The sequence below is a fragment of the Pseudorasbora parva genome, chromosome 23 (assembly GCF_024679245.1).
Source record: "Pseudorasbora parva isolate DD20220531a chromosome 23, ASM2467924v1, whole genome shotgun sequence".
Taxonomy (NCBI): Eukaryota; Metazoa; Chordata; class Actinopteri; order Cypriniformes; family Gobionidae; genus Pseudorasbora; species Pseudorasbora parva.
Window position 1 is genome coordinate 16,980,692 of NC_090194.1, and position 27,602 is coordinate 17,008,293.

The 27,602-nt window shown below is 36.4% G+C and overlaps 2 protein-coding genes across 5 annotated transcripts in view; one reads left to right on the forward strand and one right to left on the reverse strand.

Annotated features, from left to right (window-relative positions):
• Window positions 1–76, reverse strand: part of si:dkey-88l16.3 (low-density lipoprotein receptor-related protein 1B) — a 43,235-nt gene extending 43,159 nt beyond the window's left edge. For both annotated transcript variants that reach the window (XM_067432918.1, XM_067432917.1), the window contains exon 1: window positions 2–76. In XM_067432918.1, coding sequence (XP_067289019.1) covers window positions 2–53 — 52 coding nt within the window. In that variant the 5' untranslated portion in view covers window positions 54–76. The remainder of the gene's footprint in view (window position 1) is intronic.
• Window positions 77–2,196: 2,120 nt separating this feature from the next.
• Window positions 2,197–26,967, forward strand: smad2 (SMAD family member 2). 3 transcript variants are annotated; one of them, XM_067434201.1, is made up of 12 exons: window positions 2,197–2,344; window positions 2,587–2,661; window positions 6,957–7,395; window positions 18,952–19,041; window positions 20,878–21,071; window positions 21,201–21,335; window positions 21,585–21,659; window positions 21,939–21,992; window positions 22,144–22,356; window positions 23,074–23,211; window positions 24,067–24,211; window positions 26,220–26,967. In XM_067434201.1, exons 3-12 carry the CDS (start codon window positions 7,157–7,159, stop codon window positions 26,341–26,343), a joined length of 1,407 nt encoding a protein of 468 aa, XP_067290302.1. In that variant the 5' UTR covers window positions 2,197–2,344; window positions 2,587–2,661; window positions 6,957–7,156; the 3' UTR covers window positions 26,344–26,967. The 3 variants fall into 3 exon arrangements, with proteins under 3 accessions (XP_067290302.1, XP_067290304.1, XP_067290303.1); XM_067434203.1 differs by lacking the exon at window positions 18,952–19,041; XM_067434202.1 differs by lacking the exon at window positions 2,587–2,661.
• The last annotated feature ends 635 nt before the right edge of the window (window positions 26,968–27,602 follow it).

Below are 27,602 nucleotides of genomic sequence, written 5' to 3' on the forward strand. Positions count from 1 at the left end.
CCTGACAGTAAGGCGAACACTACCGTGCAGCAGATAAAACGCCGAAGCTCCATCACACCTGTTGGAACCACGCGCGTGTGGGGGCCAATCACAATCCTTTATAAGATTCCGCTGCACGAGACCCGGACAATCATGACGTCATGCTGGCATTTAAAATAAAATATACGTTGTTATATATTTTTTGTATATATTATATATGGAATAATTAATATTTTTCCAAAATATTGTCAAATAACTCCCCAATTTTAAAATGTAATTTATTCCTGTGATCAAAGCAGATTTTTTTTTTTATCATCACTGCAGTCTTCAGTGTGTAATCCTTCAGAAATCATTCTAACGATGATTTGATACTAATAATTAATTATAAATAATGGTTCTTATAATTATATGTAAGTTGAAAACTATATTTTTGTGGAAACCATGACATTTTGTTAGTATTATTTAAAATAGAAATCTTTTGTTTCATTATACAAGTTTTCACATTCACTTTTGATCAATTCGATGTGTATTGCTGCATAAAAAGTATTAATTAATTATTTTTTCTTTATATTTATAGGTTAGCCTATACAGGGCACTTGTGGAAATTGGTAGGCTATGATTGGGCTACTGTTAGTCAAAGAAGGAGAGGAGGGAAAGTGTGTTAGAGGAGGAAGGCGTGTCTGTAGGCAGAGAGAAGAGGAAAGGCAGGAGTTTAGGACTGAAAGTAGGGACTTTGAATGTTGGTACAATGACAGGTAAAGGCAGAGAACTGGTAGATATGATGCAGAGGAGGAAAGTTGACATTCTGTGTGTCCAGGAGACCAGCTGGAAAGGGAGCAAGGCTAGAAGCATTGGTGCAGGGTTTGAATTGTTTTATAATGGTGTGGACAGGAAGAAAAAAGTTGGATAGATCCTAAAGGAGGAGTTTGTGAAGAATGTTCTGGAGGTAAAGAGAGTATCAGATAGGTTGATGAGTCTAAAGCTGGATATTGAAGGCGTAATGTTGAATATTGTTAGTGCCTATTTTATTTAAATCATCATTTTAGAAAGTTACAGTACAAAAACACAATTTAATTGGTATATATTAAACACTCCTAATAAAAAAACATTGCCACAAAATGTAAATATATAATAAATAGTAGAAAATTATTATAATAAAATAATAAAACAAAACATCAAATTAAATGTAAAACATTGCATATGAACAAAATACCTATTGGATGATTGTGCACCTTATTGAAAATCATTCATATCATTAACATTTCACGAACATTTTACTTTGTAGCAAGAAAATATGAGAATATGTTATTAGTCAAAGTCCAGTCAAATTTTTAGTAATAGTTACAAAATATGTAAAAATAGATAAATTCTATCATTTTACTTTGTGCAAATGTCATGTTGCATGTATGACGACTCTGTCCATTCCTGTACACGTTTCATACTCTTGACAGCTAAACAAGCGATTGAATAATGGACAATGGTGACATCTAGTGATTATAAGATGGCACTGCTTTGTGTGCTTTAACACTGGAATATATTTTTGGGACTATATGTTTCATTTTTACATCACCTCCATGAAAAAAGTACAAATCTTGACCTATTGCTTATGACTTCCAACATCTGTGGTGCACACATCTCACACTTTTGCCCATTTCTCGACGTTACAGCGAACATAATTACACTGTTGAAGGCAGAAAAACATTTTTTTTTTTTTTGCGTGCACGCTTCCTCGTAATATTTATTATTTTATTATTATTTTATTATATATGCTTTATTACCGCAAAGGAGCACATGGGGTTTACAGCACAAGCTTATGAGATGTTTTAGCCCTATCTGTTACGTACTGAATGGCGGATGAACGCACACAAAACATCACAATCTCATAGTTATGTTATTTAGAGGCAGTAACTAAGCATGCTGTTTCCCCACCCCGTTTAGTTACAGTCTATTATGAAGTAAATAGATGGACAGCCCCATTGACAAACCACTGCCTTCAACTACAACCTAAAAATCACTGATTAGAAGACACAATCTAAATAGCCAATAAAAATCGACTGCTGTTTGCATATTCAATTTTTATCACGATTGACGGTTTGATGAGCCAATCGACGAGATATGTATCCATGACAGACTTCTCGCTTATCCAATAGACAGATAGAAGGCGGGGCTTATGCACAGCGCGTATCGCGTTGCGTGCATTAAAGTTAGGTTGCGCGCGCTGGAGGCCGTCGTCTGCTGCTGTAATTCGGCTACAGTGGGGAAGGAAAATATTGTTTAAAGTCGACTTTTACCCACTCTCGAATAATCAGTTTCGCTGGGATTTTACGCTACTCCTTCCTTACAGAGAACGCTTCCCGCTAAAAGGGTGAGTTGAAGGGTAAATAAAAAGATAACGGCTTGCGACCCCATTTGAAATCTGTTTATTTTTCTGTCAAAGAAAGTAGCGCAGGCTGCTAGCGGTTTCCACAAACTCAATAGTCACATAAACTCACATAACTCGCATAAGCAGGCAAATTGCGATTTTTCGCTTTTGCACAGATGAAAGAGTTTATAATGCAGCGATTAATGTAAATGTATTGATCCTGGGGTTTGTTATATCGTTGGCAGACCGGGACAGGGAGTCGATTAGCGGCCCATGCAGCCATAACGAGCCCTGGGTACACCATCAGATCACTGGAGAAGGTAAACAACGCGTTTATTTAATAACAATTATCTGTCATTTAGAGCTTGCATATGAGATGATGACAAGCAGGGTCTGTTTGGTTTGTCTTGATTGCATGATTAGAATGCATGATTAGAATGATTCGAGCAGATGTAACGTTAAATGGTGATGTTTGCTTTGCCCATTAATGTATTGTTGCTTTTGGCGTTTGCACACAAATGCATTCACAAGAATATTGTGATATGACTTACTCCTGCCTCTGTGTATTGCTCATCTCAGGGTTTGGCTTTGTCAAAACGTACAGAGTTGTCTACCTAACAACATTTTTGCACATCGAAGTCAGATTACTAAATGCTGCTGACCCGGAACGCGCCAAAACGTTAGAATAAAACATCCCAATTATAGACAAAAAATTAAAATAATGTTCCATTTTTGAAACTTCCAAAGCACTTGTGACGCTCACATTCTTTGAACATTCAATTAAAATAATTACAGTGTGCCAGGTACGTTTATTTTGTAATTGCCAGTTGGGTCTATCATAAAACCAAAACTTGAACTTAAAAAGAAATTTCTCAACTATGCGTTTAATATTAAAATGAATAGTTCACCCTAAAATGACAAATCTGTTGTCATTTACTCTCTCTCAAGTTGTTCCAGACCTGTATGAGTTTCGTTCTTCTGCTGAACACAAAAGAAGATTTTTTAAAGAATGTTGGTAACCAAACAGTTGATAGTCTCTATTGACTTCCGTTGTATTTATACTATGGAATACTATGGAAATCAATAGGTACCATCAACTTTCTGGTTACTGACATTCTTTAAAATATACTGTGTTCTGCAGAAGATAGAAACTCATACAGGTTTGGAACAACTTGAGGGATAGTAAATAATGAAATAATTTTTAGGTGGAACTATTCCTTTAATTCAAACTGTTTAAATGGGTGTGTGTTGGCAAAAAAGCTGAATGTGCTCTAAAATTACTGGTATGTTTGATTTAAAGATTTCCAACATGCATGTTGCCCCAAAATAAATATTTCATATGCTTCCGAAATCTTCTAATCGGGTTCAAATTAAACGTTCTTGATGTGAATCTGATGCCGTAAAAGGCTTCGAATATTCTATTGAAATCTTTCAAGCTAGCATGTGATGCCCAAAGCGCTGTCAAGTCAAGTTTGACCGTTCACTAAGATCATCATCTCTGTTTAATTTTTTGCCTCGATTTGTACAGTCTTGATAGAGATTTTAAATGTTGGAATAGTTAAACTTATTCAGCTGGCTGGCAAAGTGTCTGAAAAGTCAGCTAATTAAATCCTTTCTGATGTCATCCATTCCCAAAGTTGTTGATTTGACTGTTAACATCTTTTGTCCTGTTATAATAATTTTTATTCGTGAAGTTTTGAACACTTCATCTTTCTTTTTTTCCCTCTTGAGTGCTTTTTTTGAAGTAGTTGCCTGTCATTCCTATTATTATAAATGGCACTCAGAGTAAGGGTATGTCGTAAGCAGACCGACTTTCACTTCCCCATGTTCACAACCTGGCAATATTTGCCTGGTTTCTCTGCATAGATTTTCTTGTTATGTGGAACCTCTTTTCAAATTAAATTCTAAACCATTTTAAATTAAAGGCAAGGTTGTTGTTGTTTTTTTTTCCTGTAGAAAATGGTAGTTTCAGTGAAATCTCTCATTTGCTGACTAGGGTTGAGTCACTACTGAAATCTGAGTGGCTGAGACTGAAGGTTTTTCTAGTTGATTAGTAGTCGTTCATTTAAACCATTAGTCTACTAATCGCACCTCTATATTCATTTAATTTCTTAAAGGGTTAGTTCACCCAAAAATGAAATTTGTCATTAATGTCCCTAATGTCGTTCCACACCCGTAAGACTTCAGTTCATCTTTTGGAACACAAATATTTTATATTTAGTCCGAGAGCGTATGGAAGTATATGCACACTAAACTGTCCATGTCCAAAGGTAATAAAAACATCATCAACGTAGTCCATATGTGACATCAGTGGGTTAATTAGAATCTCTTGAAGTATCGAAAATACATTTTTGTCCAAAAATCTCAGAAATTCACAGAGTCATTTGTTTTTTTTTAACATCACTAGCATATTTTGATTAGATAACTATCAAGTGTTCTACAGTAGAAGCAAATAAAGTTTGTGAGTGACTTTTCTACAGTGAATAGGGTGATTTTAATCAGATCCATTATTAATTTATTAAAACTACACTGTGTAACTTTTTTAGTTTATTCTTAGCTAATAACACTTAGTTCTTTCAAAAATATATGTGCTCATTAATGTATATTTACTTCTTTCAAGTAATAAAGTATTCTCGTAAGTTTATGATATGCCATTGAAAATACATACGGCTCAGGGGTTCGAATGCCGGTGTCATGACAAATCCTGTCCCCCTGTGAAATCGTGTCCGCTGGTAGCGGTTTTAAATGCCTGATCAAAAGTTGTTATACATGGTTCTGGACAATTAATTGTTTGAAAATAACTAAATAATAAACTAATAAACTATGAATTCATTGCCATAATAAGTACACACGGAAAACATTTATTTAAAATATTTAATTGATTGCTATAATGGGAGTAAAAACATGTTCTGAATTATATACTTACATAAGCACTTATAGCTTCAGTTATATACTACTAATATATGAAACATATGCTTTGTAAGACATTAAAGACTATTTTAACACAATTTAAACAGCAAAAATCAAAACGCGATTGTGTAAGAATTGTAATCAGGCTCTGAACAGATTACCTATTAAAATTTCTTTCAGCCAATAGAATCGCTCTTGGGGTCCTTGCGGACACGATTTCACAGGGTTGCCCCTCCATCTTGAAAGTACATTAGCCAAAGAGGGACATACCTATAAATTCAAGCTTTGACTTATGCGTTTTAACACTCGATGGCACCGTGTTGAATGTGAAGAGGCGGATTGCCATGTTAATCTTGGACTAAATTGGCCACTGTAGGAGTTAAAACAAATTCAGAATTGAGAGGAACAGAAACTAATATTCACTGGATGGTCATCTACCTTTTCACCGCTAGATGGGGAAAATATCACAGTGTAGCTTTAAGACATATTGATGTGATTATCTGTATACCTACAGCTCCAGCCATATAAAATCTATTTATGCAGTGTTTGTATTTGCTTTATTTCTAGTTGAAGACAGACCTGAGAAATAGGCTATAAGGACAGCACCTGGCCACATGCATGCGTGTCAGCATTAATGGCCTAAATTAAGCGCTCACAGATTGGGTGTGGCATTTGCCATTAAGATAATTTTCAATAAATTGTAAATAATCTTTTTCTGGGTTGTGCCGCTTCATTTTTCTCTTATCAACTTCTACCAGTACTGTAAATGAAAGCTGAAAATTAACACAAAAGACATGAATAATCGCTATTGAATTAATGAATTCTCGTTGGCGAAATGGTAAACATGGGCAATATGGTGTCTAAAATGTAAGTCACTTAATATGAAATTCTTGTATAAAATCAATACAATATTAAACTTACAAAAGCTATTCAATCAAAAGCAGTGAGGGATGTCCTTATCTTTTGTTTGACATTAAACAGACAGCAGTAAAGGCTACTGCCCCTTTAAGACCTAATCCACGGTTATGTGTCGTCTTTCTCGACTGAATACAGTTCACTTAAAGGGTTAGTTCACCCAAAAATGAAATTGATGTCATTAATGACTCACCCTAATGTCGTTCCACACCCGTAAGACCTCTGTTCATCTTCAGAAAACAGTTTAAGATATTTTAGATTTAGTCCGAGAGCGTATGCAAGTGTATGCACACTTTACTGTCCATGTCCAGAAAGGGAATAAAAACATCATCAAAGTAGTCCATATGTGACATCAGTTAGTTAATAAGAATCTCTTAAAGCATCAAAAATACATTTTGGTCCAAAAATAACAAAAACTACAACTTTATTCAGCATTGTCTTACGCGTTTGTCAAACCTCAAATAAAGATTCAAACAGTCATGAATCAGTGAATCGATCAATGATTCGGATCGCGTGTCAAAATGCCAAACTGCTGAAATCACGTGACACTGGCTATGAGTTTCTTTCAAAAAAAAAATCTAAAGTATCTCACCAACCCCATCTCCCCAAATGACCAGCTGTAAAACAAAAGATAACAATAAATAATAGATAGATACAATTGAATGACGTCTTTAGTTTGTTGTTGCGATTAGGGCAAGAGACAGGATGGAGGTTCTAGTCTCATCCATGAAGTTTGTATTCTACAGAGTCTATCATCAGCTGTTCTTGATTTCTTCTTCTCTCTACTCAGGTGACCCCTCGCCCCCCTTTCCTCTCCCATTTCCTAAACTTCTCTGTCCCCTGCCCCCTCATAATCAGCCCAGAGACTCTCTTCCTAAAGCCAGTTAGGAACGTTGGGTCTGTTCCTCCCCATTCCCCTAGCCTCCATCTGTCTCTCTAACTCCACCTGCCCAGTAGGGGGCTGACCGCTCATTGGACACCCCAAAAAACATGTCCTCCATCTTGCCTTTCACTCCACCCGTGGTGAAGCGTCTGCTGGGCTGGAAGAAGTCGGCCAGCGGTTCGAGCGGAGCGGGAGGGGGCGGAGAGCAGAACGGCCAGGAGGAAAAATGGTGCGAGAAGGCCGTCAAAAGCCTGGTGAAGAAGCTGAAGAAGACGGGCCAGCTGGACGAGCTGGAGAAAGCCATCACCACACAGAACCTCAACACCAAGTGTGTCACCATCCCCAGGTACGCCAACATCAAAAGCTGCTCGCATTCCTGCTTTTAGCTCAGTGTCGTCTTAAACTCGTGAATCTAGCGCCTCAATCTTTGAAATTAAAAACCTAAGGGGACAAAAATATTGTCATTTATTCATCCTCTTATCGTTTGTAAAAGTATGTTGTAATTTAATCAGTTGTGTAAGAATAGTATAAGTGAACTGAAGCCAATTAAATATTTTTAGGTTCGTTTTAGAAGTTTCCCTTTAATACGGTTTGAGTAGCAGACCCATGATTGTAATTGTAAATGTTTTGAGTCTTCATCTTATTATAAGGCATTAAAAGTCCTTTAATGAATCAGAAATGCTTTTATTTAATTTTAGAAGTAACCTTAGCCGTATCATTGCGTGTGTTGCTTCGTGAGTGAAGGTGAAGGAATGACGCTGAGTTGCGTCTACTGTTGTGAAATATCAGCATTACTCCCTTTGTTTCTTTAAATGATTTCTGCTCCATCTGTCTCGACTTGAGTTAAGGTCATTCTGTACAGCTCCACATCACCTCCATTCTGAGCTCACGGAGGCTTCTCATGCTGTATGAATGTCTGCGATATCAACCATCAGGCTGCTTTTATTCCATTCATCATGACACATGGTGAAATATCAGCGCTGCTATTTTAGGGAAATGCTAAGAGGAGAGGATGAGCTGTGTGTCCGAGCCACAACATATCAATAGTTTGAAACCAAGACGTTACAGATACACAAGGGTTGGGTGATGTCTGATACATTACATCTGTTTTCAGCCTTTTGGTGATATTTGAGAGAAATACATTGATGTATTTGCAGTTAAATCCTAAAAATAAAATATACTTAAATAAATATATTTAGTTTAACATCCTTAATAATTTTCTTTAGATAAACTCAAGAATGAGAATGTAATCAGTTATTTATGCATCGCCGTCAATAAAATAGTACAATACATGATTAAAAAAATACACAAGTAGTGATAATGGTAATCTGAATGGTCTGTTTTGAAGTTCAAAGGGAAATTTATTTTGAATGAGTCACGTGTAAAGCGGTCTTTAAGATCTGCAGTTGGTCAAAGTGCAAGATAAGCATGATTTTTCACAATAGCTGTTTCCATCTATCTAATTTTATACGCATTTCAGAATATCGCATAAACGCTGGATGGAAAATCAAGATGCGCCTAAATTCTAAAGACCGATCTCGTTGCACGTCATCTGAAATGTTGTTTTGGTCATTCTGAAATGCCTTGGCCTCGTCTTGCACGACTGCGTTCCCAAACAGAACGCACCTGCTTCCGAATTCAAGATAACGTGACCGCGTTTATTATGTTTCATCTGTGCGCAAGTCATTGATTATATACGAAAAAAGACCTACAGTGGCTTCTGCTTTTGCAGCAACTTCTATTTTTCTTATGTGATAATTGGCACCAGTTTATCAGGAAGCGATTTTGTTCTCTTCAACTCACTGGATGGAAACTGCATTATTTGCAAATGTTTTAATGCGATTATTCACATTTTGCGCACAAGTTAAATTTGCAACTTTGGATGGAAACCGCTGTTGTTGATTAATTTTATAACACTGTCAATTTGTAAAATATACCTCAGTCTGTTTTAAGAGATAGATGGTCTATCATGGGTTCTTTTCCTTTGCCTTCTAATATAGTTACATTTTGATGCGAGTTGCTGAACAAACTTGAAAAGGACATAATCGCATGAAAGCAGCTTTAAACATTTCCTGGGTTAATTCATTTGAAAAGGTGTTTTCAAAAGCAATAATGCCAGCTGCTTGTAATGGCAAATGCATTGCCCTTTGTTCTAGAGAGAGTTATTTCCATTGAATCCATTTTGAATCAATTCTAATAAGTGTAATTTACCAAATGCTGGCTTGAAATGCATATATCCCTTTACTTTTTATTGAAAAATTGTGCAATGGTTATTGTGAAAATGCTGTGCGGCTTGGCACCATGCCCTAAAGAGGTTTTGCTGAGTGAACCTGATCATTAAGACCGTATAGCCTACAATAAATGCAGGTAAAATCTAACCTCCCTCCTGCTGAAATTTGTGAAAGTGAACATGAAAATGATGGCTTTTCTCTGCTTAGATGCAGAGCCCAGGTCAGACCTTCAGAAATGCTACCAAGTCATCCAGAGGGCTTTGTCTTCCCTTGAGAGTGGATTGAAAGGGTGGGAAACTTTGCTTCCAGCATGTGTTTTCGGCTGCTAATCTGTTCTCTAACCTTGGAGGCTTGTGGGAACGGCTGGATCAGTCATTGTGTCTGCTGGTTGTCATGTTTGGTAATGTCAACGTCAAAAGCCTCCCCAACTGTCCTTTCCAGCCTGCCTCACATACCTGTGAACAAAAGGCTCAGCTAGACTTTTCTTGAGTGTTCTTCATTTATAAAAGGGCATAATAGCTTGTTAATGAAATGAAGATAGATTTCAGATTTGTGCTGTAACTCACATCCAGTGATGCGTCAAATTTCCCCCCTGTGTTTTTCCTGTCTTGAGTGCTTTTCATAACGTGGTTTGCCCATGAAAGTTATTTAGAAATGATCATATTCATGAGATGAGCATGTAAACGGCACCCTTTTAAAGAAGCTGGCATGAAATGATTTTCCAAGTAAAATTTGTCGTTCCAAAACTTTGATAGTAACGTTTACTCCCATCATACAATGGATTGGTTCCTAGTGTTTGTGTAAAAATGTTTTGATGACTGAAATTAATTTAGTCTTTGTTGTTGTGTATCATTTTAACAAGTGTTGTCAAAATTGGTGCTTTAATGCATTCAATTATTTTTTTCTATTTAATGCGCAATTAAATAATGAACAGAATGTGTAAGAATTGTGAGAAAATGAAATGCATGTGACATTGCGTCAGATCCGTATCATATGTTTCACAGCAGCCACTAATGCTGTCTTTCATTAATGTCAATCACAGAACAAAATGAACAGAGAAAATTGTTGCTTTAAAAAGGATTCATCTAGATTAAATTAATTATTTATGCAGTGATTGTAAAGTGTTAACTTTTTATTCAATTTCTGAAGCCTATATTCATTATATATGAAGGCCACAGGTAAATATGACATTTATTATAGTGAGTTTGTGAATATTTTTTAAATACTGTTATTTTTTAATTATGCTGTAATGTTAAAGGTCTATGATAAAAAATAAACTATTTCATAGAGACATCAGTAGCTGTATGAGTATCAGTGATTCTGGCCCTCATTCATTAAAAGATGGCATTACAACAAATTAAATGTAAAATATGCTGTCTTTAAGTTGTTTCTACTTTAATCTGGAGAGTAATTGAAATATTAAAAACTGTTTTTAATTGCAGAAAAAAATATTTTTAATTTTAAAAAAATTAAACAATCAACAGCACTAACAAATTTACAGTAAATCCATTCAACATACGTTCGACCAAATTTGACACAGTTTGGTGTTATACAAAATTTGTGCGTATCTTGTATATTTGATACATCCAACCGCACAAATTCAATTCAATTACTTGCCTAATGCTCAACTTTTTCTTCATTTTGTTGTGCTAGAGAAATGGATTCTTGTCTTTTTCGAGAAGTGAAGCAGAGACGCACAAAATCGCCCTGCACTTCCAAACAAAAATCATACCCTTTTAGGATAAGCAGCATATCTGCTGCATTGTTACTGTACTGACCAGACTTGAAGCTTCGATGTTGAAAATTGCACAAGCATTTTCAAGTGAATGATTTCTCATGTGCTTTTAAAATACCAGGTTTATTCTTTTAGTCTAGTTGATCTTTTTATAATATAGGTGCTTGGATAAATTTTTCTCGCCATGAAAAAGGCCACAGAAGCTGGCATGGCATTAAAAAAAACAAACAAAAAAACTATAGGTGCTTGGAAAATCAATCTCGATTCAATCCTTTCCAAACAGATCCAGCTGTATGCCATGTTTAATTTGCACAAACTGAATGCTATCAAAATGTTCCTGCATGTGCACACCCAGATCTAACCACTGTGAACAAGCGTTGATTTTTAGCTGATGTCTAGTCCTTTTTCATTACTTGTTACGTTAGTCTTGTTTAAAGGGAAAACAAACCCGTATCTGTCTCGACCTGACTTCCTGTTGAGGATCTCAGCGCTGGTCTTTTGTATAGAAGTGCTGATAGTGTATCTGTAAGATGCCTTAAGTGAGTGTAAGAATGTGAAGAGCGTTTCTCCATGAGGACAGAACCGACTGGCGCTGTGTCTTTTTCAGGTCTATTGATTGTAACCTGAAGACTCTGTTGTCTGTCTGCTTTTCCATACAATAATTAAGGCCTGGCTTTCATTTGGTTTGATAAATTACTTTAGGATTAAGGTAAAAATGTCAATGTTTTTTCTTCCTATCAATATCTTTATAAAAGTTTTTCTCAGATCACAACTTATTCTGAATATTTGTTATTGTATGAATAAATTAGCTTCTGTATTTTGGGAATTGCCAGCAAAAAGGCTAATTAATACTACTGAGATCGTAGGAGAGACAATCAGGTTAGCCATTTAAACAAAAGGATACGCATTTTATGTGTAAGGAAATCATTTTATGGTTTAACATTTTATGCAGAGTTTAAAAAGACCATCTTGAATTGTTTATTCAGACGTCAGATGATGCATGTGACTGATTTAGATGTTGGTCACTTGGCCTGAAAGAGGACACACATTGACTGTTCATCTGCAGGAATCATCCTGAGATTTGACAGACATATGGTTTATTTGTGATGCCTCTGTTTTAATCTGTCCCGGGGTTTGTTTTGATACACAGCCCATGGTGTGTGCCTGCTAAACATTTCTATTGTATTTTTAGACTATATTGCTTTGTTAGCTAGTCACCTGGTACTCAAAGAAGGTGCCGTTTTAAAAGAACAGCTTTTTTGCTTTCATCTCGAGCCAAGTGAGACACGCCCAGCAGATGGACTCTGTGGTTTAGTGGGGATGGGGTCTCCACTCACCAGGATAAGAGTTAATTCCCTCCAAAAGTGTGTCATCTGTCTGGGACACGGACACCCAGTGATGCTGGTGTGGGATCCAGAATTATCATCTTGGTTCTGGTCACTTTGAATTCGGGCTGTGCGATTTTAATTGTAATTGATTTTCGATTTCGGCTTCCTTTGACTATGAAAAACAAGATAACCATGGTAAAATGATTATTATACAGCATTGTGCTTTTAGTTCCTCCCTAAGCCATCATATGAACTCTGACTGAGCATGTCAGAGTTAAGAATAATTAATGCACGCTGCCGCTTGAAGTGACGAGCAGTGCGCGCTCGCCGTTTGCAGTGCATTAGAACGTTGTTTTCAAAGTCGCATCCACGCTTCATTATAGAAATGTATTGTTTGCATACTGTGGTAAATACACACAATGCAGTAGGTTACGCACAGGGAGAAAACCAACCCTTGCAGTCATCTCTCCATAGTGTTATGGTTTGCTGCCTTTCCCTCTTCTGTTGGAATTTTGCTGAATGTAAATTCTGACCCATTGAAATAGCAGTTTAGGAAATATGCCATTGCCAATGAGTGATGTGGATGTTGCCACATGCCAGTGTTTTGGTTCGTTTCAACTGGTTTGGACCAAAGCAATCAGTGTGGTGTGAAACGGAACCAAAAAAGATGAAAAATGCAACAATGTATAATTGTTTGCCCTTGGTCCGGATCAAATCAACCAAACTAGAGATGTGAAAGCACCCTAAAAGTCCAATCCGAATGAAAATGTTCCATATAAAACACCTCAATCAGAATAAAAATACCCAAACAGAATGCAATTGTAATCGGTTTGAGAGGGGTGGGATAAACCTTTTCATGAACCGATCAAAAAATTTCAGCATGTAAACGAGCTGATCTGATTGCTCGCATCCTTCTATGGCGTTATAGACCGCACGCGCCCTCAACACTGAAGAGCGTGTGCCATGCCGACACCAGGCAATAATGTTGACAAGAGAGGAACGTTCGATTTTCTGAGGGATACACTTTTTATTTTGTATGAAGTTAAGAAGATAATGTTGGAATAATGGCACAGACAGCTTTGCTTTACTCTTATCATCTTAACAGCGTTTGTCCAAAAGCACTTTTTATTGCAACTGCACCTGACAGAAGAATGAATTTTTCTGAGATGATTATTTCACTTTAAAACAAATGAATAGCTTTTAAAAAACAGTACAAGTCCTGGTGGTCATTGAGAGTTGCTATGGCATCAGTGAACACATTCCAGCTGCTGGAGAGGACAGCGTCAACATTTCTGATGTCGCAGACAAACTGTGCACGCATGTCACAAAATGATTCCAACTGAAAGTCAGCACATGTAAAACCCAGATCGGTTTAGATAACGTCTCATGTAAACAGTCAACTGAATCTTTAAATCATAATTATGTTAATTGGGATGACACCGTGTGCATGTAAACATGGCTTATGATTAGACCATTTATTTTATTTTATTGTTTGCCATCTCATCCAATAGAGTGCGCTTTAAACAAATTGTACCGTAGGCCCATGATGACCAAATGTAGGCTCGTAGATATTCGAATATATTCTAATACATTGCTTGATATTTGATATCCGTTCGAATTAGATTTTTCTAAAAAATGACAGCCCTACCATTAAAAGTTAGTGTTGTTTAATTATTATTTTTGTTCTGTTGCATTTATTTATCAGATTTTTCAGTTTATCTTTTCTTATTGTATTGCTGACTATTTACTTGTAATCTGTAACTGTTTTGAGGACCTTTTACTTGGCTACGTTAGTTAACCTAGTATTAGTTTTTGCTGAAGTAACCTAATAAACGTAACAATTTTTGCCAGTCATCTATAATCATGTAATATTGATAGAATTCCTGCAAATGGTTCATCATAGTTTTGTGAATTATCATTAACATGCTTCAGTGCACCTCTGTTGATATCACACAGTGATCGGCCATCTGCTCTATTGTTAATTTGAGGGTTAATACTGAATCTGGTTTCTATTGTGAGCTGAGCGTGTGTTTTAAGAGAGTATTGGGAAACCCTCCATCTACTGCTGTTGAAACTGAAGTCCCCATCCCCCTAAAGCAGGTCAAGTAAGTTTATGTAAACTCTGTGGTTTCACTTCTTTAATGGTTTCACATATACATTCACTTTGCTCTCTTCCCCCTCCTTAACACTGCTTGGCATTTTAAATTCACTTTTTAGTTAACCTCAAATTGAGACTAAAAATAAATGTATTGGTGTTGTGGGGATTATTAAAAAAAAAATTACCCTGCCGATATTTTATGTAATTATGCATTTTAATGCTCAAAGTTAATCTTTAAAACTTTAATATTTATATTAAATAAATTATTTATTAGATTAATAAAACTTGAACCTAAATCTTAAAATGAATAGACTCTGTTATGATGCCTAAATTAACATTTTATAGCTTAACTGTTTGTGTTTTATTTAATGCATTTTGATGCAGGTGTATAGCATTTGAATATTATTTAATTGTTATCAGCCATTACATGATTGTGGTTTAAGTACTGGCCATAGTTGAATATTGGTCCAATACTATCAATTAGATTTTGAATATTATACATGAATACAGTTAAGTGAATTCTGTAGCAAAAACATGTAGTATTACAAAAACAAAGCCATTTTTAAACCAGTTTCTAGTAAAGTTCTACAAATGAATCTCATCACACAAAAATGAGTAGAAGGATTTAATCTGTGAACTCTCCTGGCATGTCGTTGACTAAAACTGCCTATCGATCATGTTCTCTGGGCATCATGAAATCTTAATTCCCTGAAGGAATAGGGACACGTTATACTCTTAGCAAGCTTCGCACAATATCTCGGGTGACATCGTTACATAAGGGTCGTTCTCATTAACTTTTGACATCAGGCAGCAGCGAGCGTACAGGTCAAGGGTTAGCGATACACGCGCCGCTTGGATAACCTGCTCTAATGTTAATGTTCTCCTCAAGAACATTACAGACTCCTATTGTCTCCTTAAGTGTTTTATTGTAGGTTTTTTTTTTTTTTATATAAATACTTGTTCTTAGGAGCGTCGATGGCTACTTCGAGTTTCAAGCTTCAAACACATCACAAAGTAGTCTATTGAAAAAGTAAAAATAGAGTTCATCCAAAAATGCAAATGTGATTTTAGAGACCATTTGCATTCAGACGCTGAATGGAGATTTTTTTTATAAAGCCTGAGAAAGTTCTGTCCCTCCTTTTGAAAGTCTATGCAAACAAAACTTTGACGCTTAAAGGTAGGGTTGGCGATTTTTAGAGAGGCTAGCAATGGCGAGCTAGCTTTGAAAGCATAAGATCCCACCCTCTCTCAGATCATCTCTAACATCGCACCTCTTTCAAAACGCATGTCTTCAATAAACACACTGCAGGGAGCAAACAAAAGTGTCACAAGAGACTGTGTTAAATATCTTTTGTCTCAAAGCACATAACATTGCAATAATAATTAATGTAAACCTCTTAGAGCTCTGACCTGTTCCAACTGACTGCTGCAGATTAATTTAGTTGCTGATAGTGTTGCCAAATGAATAAATTCGAGTCACAAACTGCTCTGAGTATAACGTCACTGGTTTCCATCCATTCAGTCTGCAATGATTGGACAAACGTTTAATGGTCCTACGCCTTCCACAGACAAAATATATATAGATAATAATACATTAAGTGCACTCAATTTAGAGATTGCTATCAGGATATGAAAACTTTCAAGCAGAATAACAAAAAATGTCTCTGGAACAAATCACCTACTCTGCCTTTAAACCTCATAAAGACATTGTAAAAGTAAATCTATATGAAGTGAGAGGTTTAAGCAAGTTCTTGCATTGTTTGCCATATTTGATATGCTATATATGAATTGATCAATTAATGTAGGTGTCAAAGTTTTAGTGGAATGGACTTTCAACTTAGGAATCACTCGGGTCTTATCAAAAATGTCTTCATTTTTGTTTTAAAAAAAGGAACATCTTCAGGGTCTGGGTTGGAACATGAAGGTGAATAACACAGTAATCTGCCCCTTCAAAGGGTTGGTTCACGCAAAAAATAAAAATTACATCATGATTTACTACAATCTCTCCTAGGTGTATATGTATTTGTCCGAACGAAGAATGTCAATCAGAGTTATATTAAAAATATCCTAGTTCTTCCCAGCTTTATGGCAGCCTGAAATTTGAAGCCCAAAATAGTGCATCCATCCAATATTTCGTAAATTAAAAACGGAAGGCGGTCTGGTGGGAGCGAGATATTTTAGTGTATAAAATTTTAATATGGATATTTTTCCATACACCCATCGCTTCGCTTCAAAAGGGGTTTATTAACCCCCCTGAGCCGTGTAGATTACTTTTATAATGGATGGACGCACTTGGATTTGGCCATTTATAATCCTTGGAAGAGCCAGGACATTTTTTAATATAACTCATTGTATTCCTCTGAAAAAAGATGCATATAGATGGCTTGAGGGTGAGTAAATCAAGGGGTAAATTTTTGGGTGAACTATCCCTTTAATTGTTACAAAGTAGCTACATTTTAAAAATCTTTTTAAGAGGCAACAATCTTTTATTTAACACATTTACAATAAACTAATAAAACAGTGTCAGAAACCGTGGTAAACAAGTATTTAACAAATATATTTTGCCTCAAACCTTCTGGGAATTCTGTGATCACTATCAATTTAATTGAAATTTAAGAATTGAGATGAAATATTAGCGAAAACAATCAAAGGACATATTTGGAGGTTGTGTTTGGTCATTTTTCAGTGCTCACAATTTAGACCAACACTGGAAGTAGCGTTTTTGCTCGGTTTGTTACTTTGTATGTACACGCGCGCACAAACAAATTTGCATGCATTTTTTTAAATGACATATGGGGACATTCCATGGGCGTAATGGTTTTTATACTGTACAAACCGTATTTTCTATCCCCTTACACTGCCCCTACCCCTACCCCTAAACCTACCCATCACAGGACAAATTCTGCCTTTTTTCTTTCTAAAAAAACTCATCCTGTATGATTTATAAGCATATTGAAAAGTGGGAACATGTCCAATGCCCCCATATTACACCCTCTCCCTGTAATACCCATGTCATACATATGTCATTATACACATTTGTGTCCTATGTCACAAAAACATGCCCACACACACAAACTTTTTATTATTATTTGTTTTTTAATTCAGTTTCTGTATCTCATAAGTAAGGTTATTTACGCGTTGGTAGGGTTTGAGTCTAAGTAGAAATGAAGGTCTTTGAATTTTGTTATAAAATAGTAAATGCATTGCTTTTTTTAATATCTTTGAAAATGTCTTTATATACTTACATTGGATTTCTAAAGCTGATTTTTCTTTGTAAAATACATGAGTCTGTATATTCACTAGGTTGTTGGTAGTGTAAGTTGGAAAAATACTTTTGTATCCCATAGGGCCACGGCTGCAGGACAGATAAAAAAAAATCAGTCAGTCTTAGCGTTTTAAAAAAAAAAAGATTATCAAGAACATTTGCGATAAGACGTGACTCCAGGTTGCTGGTGGAGTCTGGCACGTGTTTGTGAGTTTCTGTCTTTCGAGTCCCTTTTCAGAGACCGTTAAACCACAGGGGGCCAAAACTTCATTCATCACATATCAAGTCTGTGCGAGTCCTGTTCCTGTCACGTCACCATGTCTGTTTCTCATCCCATGTTTCTTTTTCAGAACTACTGAAGGTCTGTGTGCTTGTCTGATTGACTGATAGCATTCTTTATCTTAAATGTGATGTAGTCGAACGGCAGTAGGTCATAGGCTCCTGTCCTGTGCTGCATGTGTAAATGTTTGATATCTGATGTGAAATCAACACCTGAATGAAACGTCTTTTATAACGTCAATTGCCCTGTTTGTCTCATAACACTGCATGATGACCGGGGAAGAGATTATGCACTGTAACTAGAGCTGGGCGATGTGTAGCTGAAAATGTCTTTTTAATTTTGGCTTTTTGGCGATATTAGATATCTAAATCTGAATAGCTAAAATAGTCGTGTTACAATAATTAGGCATGTGTTTCCACAAAATGTATGATATTTTCATTTTTGTGCACCTATATAAAAAAAATATTAGCCGCAGCATTTGTTTCATTTAAAAAATATGTAAATTGTCCAGGAATATTTGACTTGAGATGATTGTTGAATTCAAGTTTTGAAAAAGTTGGCAATCTGAACTGATTCATGGAAATACATCAAACTGGCATACTTTTATACTGCCTAATTTTCATTGCGAATATATTGTGACTATTCAATATATCGCCCAGCCCTAACTGTAACCTTAAATACATTTGTCAGTTTCTCTTCGGTTTTCTCATCTCACTGTTATATGTGAATTTTCCATTTAAAGGCTTCTTTTATTTGAGGTGGACCGTTTTGGTCGCCATCTTCTGATGACCTGCGCGAAACATCTCAAATAAAAGAAACAGTGCCCTTCGATTCCCCCCCCATGGTACTTCATCTTGGTATTTTTGAATGAATCATGCCCCATGTTTATCATTATTATTTTTTGTTTCTTTTGTGTTTTTGTTTTTTCTTTTGTTTGTTTTTGTTTTTTTACTTTCTGTGCACAGCAATTGCTCTGAAATTTGGGGACTGAGTACACCAAATACGATAGAACAGTGGGATACCTCAGGCCTTTACAGCTACCCTGACCAAACCAGGTGAATATCCTCTCCTGACATTGTGCCACACTCACCCCACAAGCCACAGGTGGGGATGAACGAGCACATGGGGCTCCAGGGGCCGTGAAATAACGTGCTTTATTATAGTTGATTTAGATTTAAATGTCTTGCAGATGGCATCTCTTATTTTATTGTAGAGTTTTAACTCTGAATGTTACAATAGCTTTAGCTTTAAAGCAGAATGACATATTTTCACAATTCATACATTTTCTTCACTAATGAAACTTTAAAATTGTGGTTCTCAACTGGTTTCCCAAATTTCCCTGAAATGGTGGCCCAACATATTGCCAGAAGAATTTATCCAGAATTTATCCAGAAGTGATTGTGTACTTTGTCCTATTTTTGTATATTAGCCTATATTTATATTTTATTCAAGTTTTGAGGTTAGTAAATAGAAAATAGAAATAAAAGCAAGGACACATTAAATGTATTAAATACATCTTTCAAAGAACCCAGAAAAAGTCCACAAAAATATGATGCAGCACAATTGTTTACAACATTACTACTAATAAGAACTGATTCTTGAGCCTCAAATTCACATATAATGATTTCTGCAGGACCATGTGACACTGAAGACACACACACACACACACACACACACACACACACACACACACACACATATATATATATATATATTTTTTTTTTTTTGTGTGTGTGCTGAATTTGGCTTTGATCTCTGGAATAAATTACATTTTACAATATACTTGCATATACTTTACATATTCACATAAAAATTATTTGAAATTGTAGTTATATTTCCAAATATTATTGTGTTTGATCGAATAAATGCAGCTTTGATTGGCAGAAGAGATTTTCATAAAGATTTTTTAAAAATTGCATGTACATACATGTATTATATAGTTATGCCATTTGATTGGATGTATATCAAAATTAGGGCCCCACTTTATATTGGGTGTCGGTAACACTTTATTTTACAGTGTCCTTGTTACATATGTTACATGTACTTACCATAGTAATAACAGTAAATTTACATAATTAAATGCAAGTAACCCTCAACCAAACCCTAATCCTACTCTAACCCTATAGTAAGTACATGTAGTTAATTAATATTACTCTACTTAAATATATCATTACGATTTAACAATGACAATAAAGTGTAACCTAGGTGTCTTTAACTACTGTGTTAGGCAATTATTTTTTTTATATGGAAATGTAAAGTACTTATTGTGTAATGTTGTGATGCAAAGCACTTTTGCTGCAATTGAGGTGGGATATGGGTAAGATTAAGACTGGTTTAGTGGTAAGGGTAGTTTAAGTGTGGAGTAAGGGGTAGGGGAAGGGTCAACATTGATGTATTCTAGATGTAATTACATTAATTACAGCTGTATTTAATTGACACCTGTCAACAATAAGTGCATTAAATCAAATTATTAATTTTCTAATGTTAGCACATTAGTTAAAAACACTTAATATTAAGTGGTACCAAATTAATATTAACTCCTTCCCCTCACATTTTAAGCCTTTACACCGTTATGTGGTTGTTTTGCGGTTAAATCGTTTTTTTTTTTTCAGGCCATTTTTGGCTGGTATACGGGCCATTTTTTTGGGTCACAACACACCAGTTGAGAACCATTGATTTTAAAATATTGGTATTCCTTTATTGTATATATATACTTTTAGGCATTTTTATTGTAATAATTGAACTTTGCATCTCTGTTGTTGGTCATGACCTGCTGTCTAATCACACCATCTTCCCTCTTCCCTCCATCCATGCATGTCTTTCTCTGGTCATTTGGCACACTCCCTTCTCTTCCATTTCTCTCGCCCTCTCTTTGTGGACGCTCGGGTCAGATCTCTGGACGGGCGTCTGCAAGTGTCTCACCGTAAAGGTTTGCCTCATGTCATCTACTGCCGTCTGTGGCGATGGCCCGACCTGCACAGCCACCACGAGCTGCGCGCCATCGAGACCTGCGAGTACGCATTCAACCTCAAGAAGGATGAGGTCTGCGTCAACCCCTACCACTACCAACGGGTGGAGACGCCAGGTGTGGAAATTGGCAACTGAGTTGCAAAGAAAAGATTAAAACTGAACTGATTTCTGAACGCTTCCTAATGTGTGAAGTTTAGGCCGAATGTTTATTCAGTCCTCTCGATTCTGAACATCTCCCCTGTAGTTCTTCCTCCCGTCCTCGTGCCAAGACACACAGAGATCCTGACTGAGCTGCCTCCTTTGGACGACTACACCAACTCTATACCTGAAAACACCAACTTCCCTACAGGGATAGAGCCTCCTAACAATTACATACCAGGTAGGAACACACGTTTTGCACCAAATGTCCTACCACTTCGTTTCACACCAAATTTAGGGACAAATACCTTGTGTTATTGTGTAGCCAATCAGAATTCATTTAGCTGTAGAGAGCTAAACTTAAGCATGCTAGGCATAAAAAAAGATATAATGCCTGGTTGTGGACATGCATATAGTAATTATTCTTGGTGTAAACCTTGCCTTTAGAGAAAATTAGTGATCTTTGTTTTTGCTTTGTAAATCTGTTCAGAAACGCCTCCCCCGGGATACATCAGTGAGGATGGAGAGGCCAGCGACCAGCAAATGAATCAAAGTATGGACACAGGTACATTCCCACCATGACATCACTACATGGGAATGAAAGCCACTCATGTTTGCATTTTAGACAGTAAAGCTTAATGTGCTTTTACTGCTGGAGTTTCCTTTCCAAACTCCATCTAGTCTATCCCTAAAATATCTTCTGTAATTGCAATTGTGACTTCCAGAATACCCTAACAAGGTGATGACAAGTTTTACATTGGCAAGCACCAAATAATCTAGTTATTTCTTCTTGTTGCTTCCATTAACTTTGTTGTTGTAAGGAAAAACCTCTTCTTTTTGTCAGGTTCTCCTGCAGAACTGTCACCAAGCACACTTTCGCCTGTCAATCATGGCATGGGTAAGAGCTCACTAACTGCTTAACCTCACTCTTAAGACCTTTGAAGTCCTCATAATCTTAAGAAACGGTCAAGAGGTCAATATAATGGTTATGCACAGTGCATACAAGATTGTCAACTTGTTCCCTTCTATTGGTCTTTCTCATCTTTTAGACCTGCAGCCAGTGACTTACTCGGAGCCTGCATTTTGGTGCTCCATAGCTTACTATGAACTTAACCAGCGGGTTGGAGAAACATTCCACGCCTCTCAGCCTTCCCTCACTGTGGACGGCTTCACAGACCCCTCCAATTCAGAACGATTCTGCCTGGGCCTGCTGTCCAACGTCAACCGCAACGCCACCGTGGAGATGACCCGGAGACACATAGGTATCCAAGACATCTTTAAATGGTCTACTATCAAGTGTTTCAGTTTAACTTTAGGGACAGTTCACCCAAAATCTAAAATTGACATCTTATATTTGCTTACACGTCAGTCTGAAACTGTATGACTCTGTAGGGCTTTTGACTCAGCCAACAGACAGCCAATCACATGTGTTGTATAAACAGTAGGCTATGTTTCAGCAGTTGATAAACTTTAAGATAAACTTTATAGTATAGTCGGCAAGATTAAATTCAAGGATGTGCAAGCAACCTTGAATGCTAGATGTGTACTGCATTCTTCCAGTTACTGACACTGACACTTACAATATGCAAATTAGGATCATGTTAACCCAGGGTTTAGGTGTGTGAAATGCCATCTAATGAATACCCAGGATTAATTGTTAACCCCAGCTAAATTATGAGCAATTTGATTCGTGAAGCAAAATAAACCAGGATTTAATTTACCCTGGTTTTAGAATGACTCAGGATTAACTAGTTCCAAGTGTGAAAAGCCTTATTGACGTTCTTCTAAGCAAAAGAATATTTTGAAAAATGTATTTTTTTGTCCATACAATGAAAGTGAATCATACAGAAACAACGTGAGGGTGAGTAAAAGATGACCAGTTTTGGTTGAACTATCCCTTTGTATGTAGCAAATATAGACACCTGAGAAATGGTCACATGGAAAATATCAACTTCTCACTTCTGTTTGTTTTTGATTAGGTCGAGGGGTCAGGCTGTATTATATTGGTGGGGAAGTGTTTGCCGAATGTCTTAGCGATAGCGCCATCTTCGTTCAAAGCCCTAACTGCAATCAGAGGTATGGCTGGCACCCTGCAACAGTCTGTAAAATCCCCCCAGGTAAGAGATTCTTCACTTTCAGGGTCCATAATACTATAGGTGGGCGATATAGCAGTAGACTCAATAAACCGGGAAAAACGAGTTAACCTGTGTTTTTTGTTTGTTCATATTGTGGTTGGGCTTGTGACGTTGCGGTGATGAATGGCCAATAAAGTGTATCATTTGCAGTTGTTTTTAAGCCTTACCAGTTTAAATACTAAAGCCATTTCAAATCTTTCATGTGTAGTAAACTGCAAAAGAGAACTCAATCTGGTACTCAAGCGTTGTCTGAGAGACTGTTTCTGTGCATATACACATAAAGCCGCCAGTCACAACATCTGAGTAATGTTTGACTTCTTGTTTACAATTTATTACGCTTAAAGCAACATGTTTTCTTGGCGAGTATTCATGGAAACACAGTTGGTAGAAAATCAATGTTTAATTAATAAGAGAATTAAATGTAAAAGGGGGAAAAAAACTGTATAAGTCTTTATTGAACTTCTGTTGTAGAAGAGCTTACTGAAAAAAATGTAAGCACATTATTTGATTTTATAGTTTTATTGTTCTTATTTTATTAGTGATTTTCTTGCCTTCTGTAAGCTTGAAATTTTTTTACTTAAGTTAGTGTTAGTTTCCTGTGATATCAAAAATGGTATTGGTAATTAGGAAATTTCAACGGTATCACAACAACCTTATTTCAGTGGAATATAACTAATATTGCGATTTATATCTTGTTATTGTAAAAAATAAAATTACTCGTATCATTTGATTAGATTTTGGTCATATCGCCCACCTTACATTGTACCGTCCATCAGAATGTACCATGAATGTGCCAATTTACGTCAACTATTGACATCATGATATTGTCTTTCTTAGGCTGTAACCTGAAGATCTTCAATAACCAGGAGTTTGCGGCACTGCTGGCACAGTCAGTGAACCAGGGCTTTGAGGCTGTATATCAGTTGACCAGGATGTGCACCATTCGCATGAGTTTTGTCAAAGGCTGGGGAGCCGAGTACAGGTATGGAGAAGCTCGCCACCTCACTGACGATTCTGCCAATAGCATAGACGTCTTAGATTCTGCCATTTAAAAATGTGCTTTACTGATTCACTATTTAACACATTGAACTTTCATTTATTTGTTTTTAATGGAGGGATTCCTGCTGCTGTTTTGACTCCTTTACACATTTTATAAGCTCTTTGTAAGTTGAGGAAAATACCTTATGTCCACGCACTAAAATAACCCAGCATTGTTTTGGATGTTCGTCATAAAATGCATCATAACAGCCATCCAATCAGGTTGTGAGTGACCCTATCCTCATTTATTCCGATCCTCTTATAGGTTTGGCGTTAAAGGGGTGGTTGCGTGTTTTTCTTCTAGGCTTGGTTGTGTTTATGGGGCGCAGTATAATAATTCTTTTTTTTTTTTTTTTAAACACTGTATTTTTCTTATATTTTCTTTTATTCCACACCGCTGTCTCCACTGTCCATTGAACGGCTCGTTTGCTTCCTGCTTTTATGAAGCCCAGCCCTCCAAAAAACGCAATGGTCTTAGATTGGTTAGATGGTCAAATATAGTTTCATGTATTTTTTATTTTTTTTTACTGGCTGAAGTGCCAAGCACAGGTTGTCCGGAAACGCCCCCCCCCCCTCCCATTACGAGCAGAAGTCACATCTGTGGTGACTAACAAGGGTTTATGATGTCACCAACCCAGGAAGAAGCTTGTTGTAGTCCAAACCGGCTGTTTTTGTAGGCAATAAACTGCCATAACTTTAAAAGACAATATCTCCGTTTGCATTGAACTTTCAGCTCTGTAACTTTGCAGATACTGTTTATGCTCAAGCTGCAACATTACACACTAACTAAAGTTAAAAAAGTAAAATAGCATGCAGCCACCCCTTTACAATGACAGTGTGAACCTTAACAAACCAGCATTAAATGGATCTGTCTTTTATTTTTGATCTAGACCAAAAGACCCAAGAGAACCGAACTACAAGTGTGAACACACTCGTAGTTGACTACAACACCAAATTTCATGCTTTGCTTCAGCTTGTCTTATATGCATCAACCAAATCAATAATCTAAAACCAAGTTAATTTGAACTCTTTTTCCCGCCAGCATTTAAAAAAAAAAAGTTGCCAGCAACCGTTTTGACCATTTTTACCTAAATGTAATAGCCCATAGAATATTTTCTTTTATGAATATCTGAGCATGCAATATATCAAAAGAAAGAGTCTACCCTCTTCTTTTAAACAACAACAAAAAACACGTTTTATTCTAGCTTCTTGCATTTTTTATCAACAAAAAAAACTAACATTTTGGACCAAAAAAATCACGTTTTTGTGAAACTGTTTCCAGATCAGATTCAGAGCGATGATCAAACACAGATGGAGTAGATCGAGTCCATCAACACCCCTAATGCATGCACAGTCCTGTAGCTCGTCCTGGGTCCACATTTTATTCACTAACATTAGGCAGTTTTGATTCATATGATGTTTAATGATGATGATATTTTTGATGAAGTTATTTTTCATATGCATATGATTACATGCGATCGCTTGTTTTACTGCGTCTTTCTTGTGTGTTTTGATCAGGAGATTCAGTACTCATTAAGAGAAAATGCGTAATAACGCCCCCTAACGTCTAACAGTGAAAACACAGAAAGCTGGAATATTCCGTTTTTGGCCTGGCTGCATTTTCTCATAAATAACAGGAGATTCCGTGTTTGGCGGGGAAAGAGTTGGCATCCACGCTGTCAAGCACATGTGAATTAGAAAGTAGCAGTGTTTCAAAACTGGGAAAAAATTTTTTTTGTATAGTTGGTAATATTGATGGTAAAAAATGACTGCCAATCTTACCATGGCAAATGCATGTTAGTGAGGTTGTTGCTATGCTACTTTTTTTGGAAGCTAATTAATATTCATGAGCCATGATGGTAGAGCCAAATTAGATTTTCCTATTGCATATATTAATATTCAATACTGTTTTCCATGATGCACCTTGTGACCCTTCGGTTGTTGTTGTGTAGACGGCAGACAGTGACGAGCACCCCGTGCTGGATCGAGCTTCACCTGAACGGCCCCCTGCAGTGGCTGGACAAGGTTCTGACCCAGATGGGCTCGCCCTCCGTACGCTGTTCCAGTATGTCCTAATCGCCACGACCAAGCTCTCTGTCCTCTGCCCCCAAAACGACTGATTCTACAATCACATCAACCAACAAGAACAACAGACTTACTATAACCCCGCCCCCTCTTTCTCTTTCATAGTACTCGTGAGCCTTTCTCTATCTCTATCATCTCCCGACACTGATGTTCACGCCGTTCGGACCTGAACGCAGCACTTGCTGTCTCATCAGCTTCATGCACCTTTAATTCTCTCTTGTTTTCTTTCATAAACCCTCGATATTAAATGTATTAGTAGTAGAATATGAAATGTATATTGGTTTTTATTTTATTTTTATGGTTTTCGAGAAGGAGGGAAGGTGCGTATGATGTGTGGAAGTTCAAGAAGGCAGTAAATAACTTCACACACACTTGTAGCAGTAAGGCTTTTCCCCCTTGATGAAGTAAATACTTTTCCTGGATGGCGATCCCAATCCGGTCGTTCAAGGAGGTTACTTTTTCTGGCAAAAAGTCGCATTCTTTGTTTTTATACACGTTATGATTGTGTAGATTGGCGCGTTAAGACTTAATCATGTTTTTCGATTTCTTCAGTAATGCCAAAAGATACCTTTTTTTATTTTAATATTTTACAATTTCTCCCCCAAACCACTATATATATATATATATATATATATATATATATATATATATATATATATATATATATATATATATATATATATATATATATATATATATAATATGAATGTTGCCTTTGATTTGAGGTATGCTGCTGTAAGACATGCTTCTTTTATTCAAACTGATAGGAATGTTGAACAAAAAAAAAAGCCCCCATGTTCAATTCGAACCTTACACTGCCCCTCAGAATTAACTTTTTATTCACTGGGTGAAATATTCACTAGTTAGCTGTGGAGTGGTTTTGGAGTCTGGTTTCTTCAGAAAGTGGCTTCTTTTAAGGATGAACAAAGACTTGTTAAAACGTCTCACGCAATCCAAATCTTAAAAAAAATATAAAAAAAAGCAACAAATCCAAGTATTTAAGCTTTAAGTGTTAATAAACTAGGTTATCCTTCACACAATTACAATATTTTTTTTTCCCTTTATCTTTCTTTTAGCTACTTTTTGTATTTTCATGTATTTTTATATATAAATATATTTAAGATCTTTAAAGCTCTCTTCCTTTTTATTAGAATTGAATATTTTTTTAGATCATGCCCTCTTTTTAAAGGAACATGGCTTCATAATGAAATGTCCTATCATACGAAAACGTTATTTAGCATGAAATTTTT

What these genes read in the sequence shown, in the direction of transcription:
- smad2 (XM_067434201.1), top strand. Translation starts at nt 7,157, where the DNA reads ATGTCCTCCATCTTGCCTTTCACTCCACCCGTGGTGAAGCGTCTGCTG. An exon ending in GATGACCCGGAGACACATAG is followed by an intron (nt 22,357 to 23,073) that starts GTATCCAAGACA and finishes GTTTTTGATTAG; the next exon opens with GTCGAGGGGTCAGGCTGTAT. An exon ending in AGTCTGTAAAATCCCCCCAG is followed by an intron (nt 23,212 to 24,066) that starts GTAAGAGATTCT and finishes TGTCTTTCTTAG; the next exon opens with GCTGTAACCTGAAGATCTTC.